At 41.6% G+C, this 9,205-nt stretch overlaps 1 protein-coding gene across 2 annotated transcripts; it reads right to left on the reverse strand.

Moving 5' to 3' along the window:
* Positions 1–652: 652 nt before the first annotated feature.
* OXSM (3-oxoacyl-ACP synthase, mitochondrial) lies at positions 653–7,227 on the reverse strand. Of its 2 annotated transcripts, none has more exons than XM_084209099.1 (3): positions 6,670–7,227; positions 3,622–4,627; positions 653–1,237 (listed from the first exon to the last, which is right to left on the reverse strand). In XM_084209099.1, the coding sequence occupies exons 2-3, from the start codon at positions 4,623–4,625 to the stop codon at positions 835–837; spliced, it is 1,407 nt and encodes a 468-aa protein (XP_084065225.1). In that variant the 5' UTR covers positions 4,626–4,627; positions 6,670–7,227; the 3' UTR covers positions 653–834. The 2 variants fall into 2 exon arrangements, with proteins under 2 accessions (XP_084065225.1, XP_084065224.1); XM_084209098.1 differs by lacking the exon at positions 6,670–7,227 and adding an exon at positions 6,436–6,653 and having other exon boundaries at positions 654–1,237.
* Between the last annotated feature and the right edge of the window lie 1,978 nt (positions 7,228–9,205).

The raw sequence follows: 9,205 nt of genomic DNA on the forward strand, positions 1-9,205 counted from the left end.
AGAAGCATTGTTTGACAAATTTTGCTAGTTCTACTTTTCCACTTTGGCAGAAAAAACAGATACTTCCCAAGATGCTTATTCCTTTCTGTTCAACTATTTTTTAAATCTTCAGTGCCATACTCGAACATCTACCTTACTATGCTTGTACAAGATTTCAGAACTCAACAGATCATGCATGACCTACTAATTCTATCCCTCTGCCACATGGAAGATGTACAGGCCATGCTGCATGCATCCTTCAATGTTAGCTCATGGCCAACAAGGAAACACAACAAATGGAAATGAATAAAGATGAAAAGAAAGTGAACCAGTGCCAGAAATCTTATTACTGTCTGTCTATATTATTGTCCCCTAAATACCACTTCTGTGGAAGAATTATGATATTTGAGACAACTCACCACGAGGAAAAAGGCAGCATTCTATATGGAGTAGGTAACAAAGGGGAGCTCAGTCATAAACCTTGTATTACCATGCAGTTAATTTGTCAGGTGTGGCATCCTAGCTTGTTAGCCAGCCTCTCTTTTGTACAAAAGATTCCAAACAATTTCTTTGTCACGTGCATAGAAAAATCTTTTCTAACATAGTTTAACCATGTCACCTGATCTAGTCAACAAAAACTTCTTAATCACACAAAGAATGGAACTTTTTTTATTTTTATTAAAATGAGTAAAAGAAGTTCCCTCTTTCTAAATGGTGTAAATGCCAGGGTGAATAAAGTTCTTATGTATCAAATGAGCAACTCTCAAAGCTGAGAAAATATTACAGAACACACAAGAGATAGCAGTACAGAAAATCATAATTGGTGCAGTTTTTTCCCACCATTGACAGCATAAGTTAAACACTTGCAAGGCACAAAGTAGCATTAGTGCCACCAAAGCCAAATGAATTTGTGAGTGCTATACGCCGTTTGTCAGTCTTCCACTCCTGAGCTGTCAATGGAACATAATTGAGATCAAACTCTGCCTCTGTTTTCTGTAAGTTTAGAGTAGGTGGCAAAATCCCATGGTAGCAGGACAGTGCAGTAAAAGCTGCTTCAATAGCTCCTGCAGCCCCCAAAAGATGTCCTGTTGCTCCTTTTGTTGAGGAAACTGCAATATTACGTGAGTGATCTTTAAAAAGTCTCTTGATTGCTTGATTCTCAGCAGCATCTCCTAGAGGTGTAGAAGTTGCATGTGCATTGACATATGTTACATCTTCAGGTTTGATCCCAGAATCCTTTATTGCTGCAGACATGCACCTAAGGAAAAAAAGACAATAGAATGCTGATTTGCCCAAAGTATTTCTGTCAAATGTACAAACCAAAAGAAAAGGTACAGGTTGTTTTAAAATGTTTATCAAGTGTGAAAATCTGCTTTAGCAGAGATGTAAATAACAAGAGGTAAACTCATCTAACTAAGCACATTAACATTTACATTAGGTACCAGAGGAAGACAATAAAAGTGAGGCCCACTATAAAATCAGACTTGCTGTTAAAAATTCTACAGCTGGGAAAAATACAAAGAAGAAAAGAAGATATGAAAATCAGTCTCTACAGACTACATTAAAGTACCAAACACCCTTTTCACTGTAAAATTTGAAAATATTTGAGAAATAACTACCGATATTATTACAAAAATTTAGATATGCACTCCCCAACAAAAATACTGGGAAATGAAAACATCTGCAGTCATCCTCCACATAAGCTTCTTTTGCATGCTGTCCAGAGACTGGAAAATGTCAAGCAGATAGCACAAATCCCTGTATTTCATTTTATAATGAAATTTACTGGAAGCCACACTCTTCAACCCCTGGCATGGTGTGTTTCGTTTGACTCCTGATGACTTGTGCACTGTGACTGCCTCTTTAAAACATAGCTTTTATGAAAACTGTGGAAGGATCAACACAGCTCCACACTGCAATTTCTTATAGATTTCCCTCAAAGAAGATTAATCAGATATCTCTCCTTGCACATAACAACAAAGCTCCTTGGAGTAAAAGACCACTGACTCTTTTGAAATTTATGAAGGAAATAAAAGGAAGCTCAAAACCAGACAGTACAGGCTCCTGGACAAATTTAAATCTCTCCACTACAGCCTTCTACCCTTAGAAGCATTCAGCTTAGGGTGGAGGCCACTGACACTCACTGTCACTAGATAGTGAGCCAATATTAAGGCAAAAGAGATTACTGATAACTATGAGATATATTAATTTAGTTAAATACATTATCTGCAATGAACTTATTCACTTAAGGAGATACCAGATTACTTGTGTAGGACACTCTTTATATCCACAATTCTGAGTCTGGCTTTGCCTCTCCTTTCCTGCTGGTTTATTCCAACATATGTATTGGCCTCCAACAGAAGCAGTTATTAGAAGACGGAAAAAAATATATTCCTCTGAATTTTTTTGATGTGACAAATAAAATTCCTTCAGGAAAGTGAGATAAGCACATACATTCCAGATTTAATCCATATACCACACCACTGCAGTAACAAATTACTGGCTTGAAGACAGTATTAAAATGCATTATCTTATCTCAAGGGTGGAAATGCTCAACATTTTGGAGATACTCAGATTAACTTTCAACTCTTCCTACTGTGAATTTAATTTATATGTTACTGCAATCATAAAATACACAAAAATTCTATTATAATATATTGCCATATCATCTCAAGGGTAAACAAGTCTGAAAATATGAGATAAGACACTCCTGATTACTCATCTCACACCTAAGTCTGCAGAACAATTAAATATGAATCAAAGAGCATCGATGGAAACATGGTATATTTACAGTTCTAGACAAACCTGTTAACCTTATAAAGATGCAAACACAGCTTTACAATACCATGCAGAAGTTTGATCTATTTGTGCAGTGATATATTGAATTTTGGTACTAAATATTCACATACATTCAGAATAAGGCAAACCAAATCTTTACTAAAGATTCCAATGCCAACAATAGTACTCAGCCTACACGAAGCTCTCCAACTTCCACATGTAATTCAGCTGACAATTTAATTAGGTCGATGATAATGATTAGATGAGTATCATCTACTTGTGAACTGGTTTTGATGAGATAAACACTGATGAAACTTTACCACCTCCCTAAACAGTACTAAAGTGTATTTCTGCTATGCTCCTTCACCAACACTCTTAGCTGCATCTGAATATTCTAACAAACTAGATCTTCTAAGTGCTCGACAGCTTTCATCACCTGAGATTCCTTGCAACATGCTTTTGCAGGGGGGTGGGGGGTCTATCTTCTAGTTGGAAAAAGAGTGAAGGAGAACCTGAAAAGATTCTGTCTCACCACAAACATCTTAAAAAGAGGTTTCCATTGAGACTTATTTATATGAACAGCTATATGCACCAAAGGAAAAATGTTTTCACACAGAGGAAGCTTTCCTAACTCTGTGGAAAAAAGTTGATTCTACTGAGAACTGGCCTTCACCCTCCTACTAAAAAAAGAGAATCAGGGCACAATGTTACCAGAAGCTCTTTCATTTTTCAGATTTTTAAGCTTTTGTAATATTAATTCAAGACTGATTTTTCCCTTCTCTGGGAAAAATATAAAAGACAGAAACAAATGTACCCACTACAATTAACATATGAAGTAGCTATTAAAATCAACAGAGTTCTTACCTGAATGCACCGTCTCCCTCAGGATTAGGTGCTGTTATGTGGCAAGCATCACCGGACAGTCCATAACCCAAAACTTCAGCATAGATCCTAGCACCTCTTTGTACAGCATGTCCATACTCTTCCAAGACCAGTACAGCAGCACCCTCTCCCATTACAAACCCCTCCCTCTGCGAATCAAAGGGTCGACACGCTGTTTTAGGGCTTGAGTTAAAACTTGTGCTGAGGGCCCGGGCCCTCGCAAATCCAGCCAAAGACAAAGGACTAATGCAAGCTTCAGTCCCTCCAGCCAACATGACATCAGCATCACCAGCAGCAATGAATCTAAAAGAGTCTCCAACTGCATGTGCACCTGTGGTACAAGCGGTCGACACAGCGTGATTCGGCCCTTTCAGTTGGTATTTAATGCTGATATGGCCTGCTGCCATATTGACCAAAATCTTCGGGACAAAAAAAGGGCTGACCTTATTGTAACCCTTTGTTTTAAATAAGGCAGCTGTGTCAGAAATTTCTTCCAGTGGAACCATTCCCATCCCAATTGCCACACCGGCCGTTAAGCGGTCCTGTTCAGACTGGGGAGACCAGCCAGAGTCCTTCATTGCAAGCTCTGCTGCACCAATGGCCATCACGGTGGCAGAACTCATGGATTTGATCTCTGACTTTGAAACAAAGCTTTCTTCACTGAACTCACCCTCCTTGCTTCCCCTTGGTACACACGCAGCCACTCTACATGGGATGTCCGCATATTCTTCCCCATCTAGTGATATAATCCCACTGCCTCCTTCCAGAAGGTGCTTCCATACAAACTGAGTCCCCACACCAAGAGGGGACACTAAGCCAATACCTGTAACAACTACTTTCCTTCGACATGCAGGCAATGACTTGCTGAAAGCCCTTCTGTGGTTTTGTAAATGTAGATTTAAATTCAGACTCCGGAGATGAAGATTTGCAATCTTTAACAGATCCTGTGAGCGCTGTGAGAACATGGTGGCAATAATCAAGCACATTCCTGTAAATGGAGCGGGATGGAGGGGGTGGGGAAAGACAAACACAACAATAAAGCAGACAATGTGGAAAACATTCCAAGAACATTAAATTAATAACCTGCTTTTTACTTGACAGCCTGTTTTCAACCCTGAAGAAATGGATATAGTTTCTGTGTCTGTAACGAGGAATAATATGAGTTATAGCAGGTAACGGCAAAGAAATGTTCACTTTGGGAATGCCTCTAGTGGGCTCCTCTAGCTTAAGCTGCTGATGAATATGACTTTGTACCACTGTGGACTGTGAAGCACTCTCTGGTTTTGCTGCAAAAATTTCCTGACAGCTTTAAGCACCGGCTGGCTGGAGGCAGAAACAATGAGCATTACCAGCTTCACTCTTCTAAGGGAAAGTGTGTTCACTGGAAAGTGTATGTCCACCAAGTTGAGGATATTGTCATCTCAACCTTCACGTCTGGCAGAACGGGAGTCAATAAACCTCAAACAGGAGTCAATAAACTTGTCCTGGTTCTGGTACTAATGTAATTACACACCTAGGACAAGACTCCTTCTCTTTCCACCTCCACCTATGCTTTATCAGCCTTGGGTTATTACACTGTCAGGGGACAGTATCTCAAGTAGCTGGAGCAAGATGTGGAGCACAGCAGCACCTCTGTTGAGGGCAACACCACCAGACCCTGCATCACAAGAGGCATGGCAAGTGATGGCAGAACAAGTACTTGAGGAAGGACCAGAGGACTGTGCCAAGCAGTGATGGTGCTGTACTGTGCTGTACTGTAGTCGAGAGCCAGTCTGATTGCACACATCTGATAAGCTGGAGCAGGGCAGAGGCTGCAGTACAGCTCTGCCTACACCTACAAAACAGGCTTCAACAGGTTGCCTGCTTTTTGCCTTGCCTAAAGAGCAACTTGGCATCGCCAGCTCTTTGATAAAATGGGGAGAGCTGTATGAAGACCGTAAGGGGCTGCTGGTGCCTCCTGCTAAAACACCCAGACCTGGGGCAGCACAAGTACACAGCAGTGTTAGTAAAAAATGTCTGGGAACCACGGAAAGGCTGGGTTTGAAGGGATCTTAAAGATCATCCCATTCCAACAATCCCTGCCATGGGCACAGACACCTTTCACTAGACCAGGCAGCAGAGACCAGCATCCAGCCTGGCCAAGAACACTCAGGATAGGGAATAAAAATAGTAACAATCACATATTATATTTTATACATATTCTATGCAAGTATTAAATTTAGTTATTAAAAAAATATTTTAAAGGAGCCTCTTTTTAATCCTGACCCAAATTTGCCATTTCAGATTTTTAAGCCACTTAGCCTAGACTCTATAAAAGAGGTATACATGTATAAAAAAATATATATCATAATATATTATGCATTATATAAAGCAAGTTACATATATAAATAATATAGTATATATAATATACTATAAAAATACATCTGTTGTCATATGCATATTTATAGAGTATAAAGCATTACATATGTTCTGTAGATTAGATACACTAGATGATATATATTGTACACCATATACAATGTATGAGACGATGTATTTTATTTTTATTATAAAATGCGTTATCTTATACATAATTACACACGCGTATAATAATGTATAAGATAACACATTTTATCAGTATGTGTGTGTGTTTATATATATATATATATATATATATATATATACACACACACACACATGCACAAATAATATAACTGCAGAGCTCTGTAAGGCAGCTCGTCCTGCAGCCTCACGCAGCCTTTACTGAAATGCCGTCAGCCAGCGCCGAGCCGTCCTGTCCGACCCAACAACGCCCGATACCTGCTGTACGGGAAAACCAGGAGCAGGACAATTTCCCCCGGGAGCAAGCGCTACCGAACACCTCCAGGTGTTTCAAGGGCAATGACTACTTTTGATGTGCAAACCAGGAGCCAAACCCCGGCTCCAGTACACCTCCCGGCGCCGCCATTGCCGGCCGGGCCCGCCCCGCTGGGGGCGGTGTCCGCCCCGCCCGTGCTAAAACCCCCGCCTCCCTCCGCCAGCCCTCAGGGGTACCCCCGCCCGGCGATGGTTCGCTCTGCCTCGCTCTCCCGTTCCGACGGCGCGAGGCCGCACCACTCCACAGGAGAGGGGGGAAACAAGGAGGTGCGCAGGTACGGGCGGCTCACGGCGCTTCCTGCCGCCCGGCCCCGCCCCGCGGGCGCCGCTGTGGGCGGGCGGGCAGCGTGAGCGTGTGCATAGCCCAGAGACCAGGAAAAGGCGATGAAATTATTTCCTTCCCAAGCCACGTGTTTCAATCACGGAAAGGAGGAGTTACAAAAAAAAAAAAAAAAAACAAAAAAAAAACAAAAAAAAACAACCCAAAAGAAACCCCACAAAAAACAAACCTAAAAGTTTTAAAACAAACACTCCGGTAGAGTAATACACAAGACCTTATCCCGGACAGACTTCCATGGCAGAGCATAAAATGTTTGTCAAAGTCTCATCAACAGAGACATGAATTAGTTACATTGTAAGTTTGCTTGTTAGGTGTAGTTACATTGTGACAACTTGTTAGGTGATACCTTTATATAATTTCAGTACACAGCAATAAGAAAAATGAAATTAATTTACCCCCACACAATAAGGCCTATTAGCTGCAAACACAGCTACCTAAAAACACGAACTGTAGCACAGTAATGAAGTACATAATATAGGAAAAAGGGGGGGGAAAAAGCCAGAAAGGAGATAAATGCAATATTTAATAAAGAAAAAAAATAAACATATGTGTACTTTTTTAAAAATTAAGAGGCTGTTTTTAATTTAGAAATAAAATTCCTGGGGCATTTAATGTGTTAGCAATTTGTTGGAAGTTGGCACTAAATTTTTCATACTGCTTGCCTATAAGCACTTCCAAAGCATTGTTCACAAATGCCATACTGAGATGCATTATGTATTTATATGCATACATGTATAGCAATTTATTAATCTTTGTATTTCCTAAGGCAGCCAACACTGAGACTCACATGTCTACATGAAACACATGGAAAGGAAATTAAAAGCTGAAGTAGCAACCAAGGAATATGGTATCATCTTAAATTAAAATTTTATTACTTTGGTACCAGTTCCTGAGGGCTGAAATAGTAACACTTTAACTATGCTAGTAGGAATAATAAATGTAATCTCAGCAAAAGTGAAGTGTTAAATCTCAGCATTTGTGAGGGATATGTACCGCTATCTTAAAAAGTCATAGAAGCTGAGCAGTGACCTGTCAGAAGCAGGCAGCAGAGCCATCGTGTAATATCACCTACAAAATCAAAAGGCAGCTTGAATTTTAAAGACCTCTTTTGCTTGGAACTCTTTAAACCCGCATTCCTAATAAAGCGAATCTCCACAGGCCTCTGTGCCCAAGGTTCTTCATCACAGTTCTTTCAGTAGCAGCACAAACCAGACATCTAGAAGAAGACCAGGGTTTTTTTGCCTCTCTGGGATGGACTGTAGGTAGTGCAGGGCAGCTGTCGCGGTGGGGGCGAGTCACTGCAGTGGCATTCCTGCTCAGGCAGCCCTGGTGACCTGGTGGCGTGGCACCCTCAGTACTGTCAAACCAGGGCAGTACGAAAAAAGCGGATTTATGTCCTTAATGACGTTACTGCCTGCCAAGGGGCTCTTGATGTTGCAAAAATATGGAATAGGTAAACATTGTCTTAAGAAATTATGTTCTTTGATCTTTGTGTACTTCCAAGCCCAGTCGACCAGAAAAGAGATGTGATCAAGCTCTAAGTCATGTCCAGGTGTTAGAAAGACAAATTGTTTGTTGGCAGAATGCTTTTTTAGGGCTTCACGTGTTTCAGTGAAATTACACCCCAAAGAGATGGTTTACAAAGCTTGGGAAGAAGGATGTACCACTGTCAGTGGGCAGAAAGAATGAGGAATTTATTGGACACAAGGATATTTGGCAGAACTCCCAAGGTAAGGAAGAAACTAGCAAAGATAAGGAAGAAACTAGCAAAGCCAACTCAGCAGCAGTGCTGGGATCAGCTCTTTATCAGACTGGATAAAAGGTAATTCTGGCAGGGGGAATTTGCAACCATCAACTAGACATTAAAAATGGGCATGTAGCCTAATCAGCACAAGAATTAAAAGAATCCTTTAACCAATAGAAGATAGCATGTTTATTAATAAGAGAACTGTGTAACTTGTATCCAACAAACATGAATGCCTTTGTTTGCTAGAATGTATAAATAGTGATAAATTTTAGTAGTCATCGTGCTGGCCTTGTGCACCCCTTTCTGCGGAGATCTATAAATAATTCAAATATCTCGACCCTGGGCGCGGATTGGCGCCTTGCACACCGGGTAAAAGAAGCTGCTTTGGGACACACAGCCGGTGTGGCCGGGAGGTCCCGCTGCCCAGGGAGGTGCGGGCTCAGGGTCAAACCCTTTAAGGGAGGCTCCTCAAGGCCCTCCGAAAGCGCGGCTGTGAGCGCGGGGGCTGCGGGCCCGGCCCCACCGCTCCTACTGCGCATGCGCCAACGGCGGGCGGTGCTGCCCGGCTGAGGGCGGCCACCTCGGTGCTCGAACTGCGCATGCGCTTGGCGCAGCGCCGGGGGCGG

Source organism: Fringilla coelebs (assembly GCF_963513975.1).
Source record: "Fringilla coelebs genome assembly, chromosome: 1".
NCBI lineage: Eukaryota > Metazoa > Chordata > Aves > Passeriformes > Fringillidae > Fringilla > Fringilla coelebs.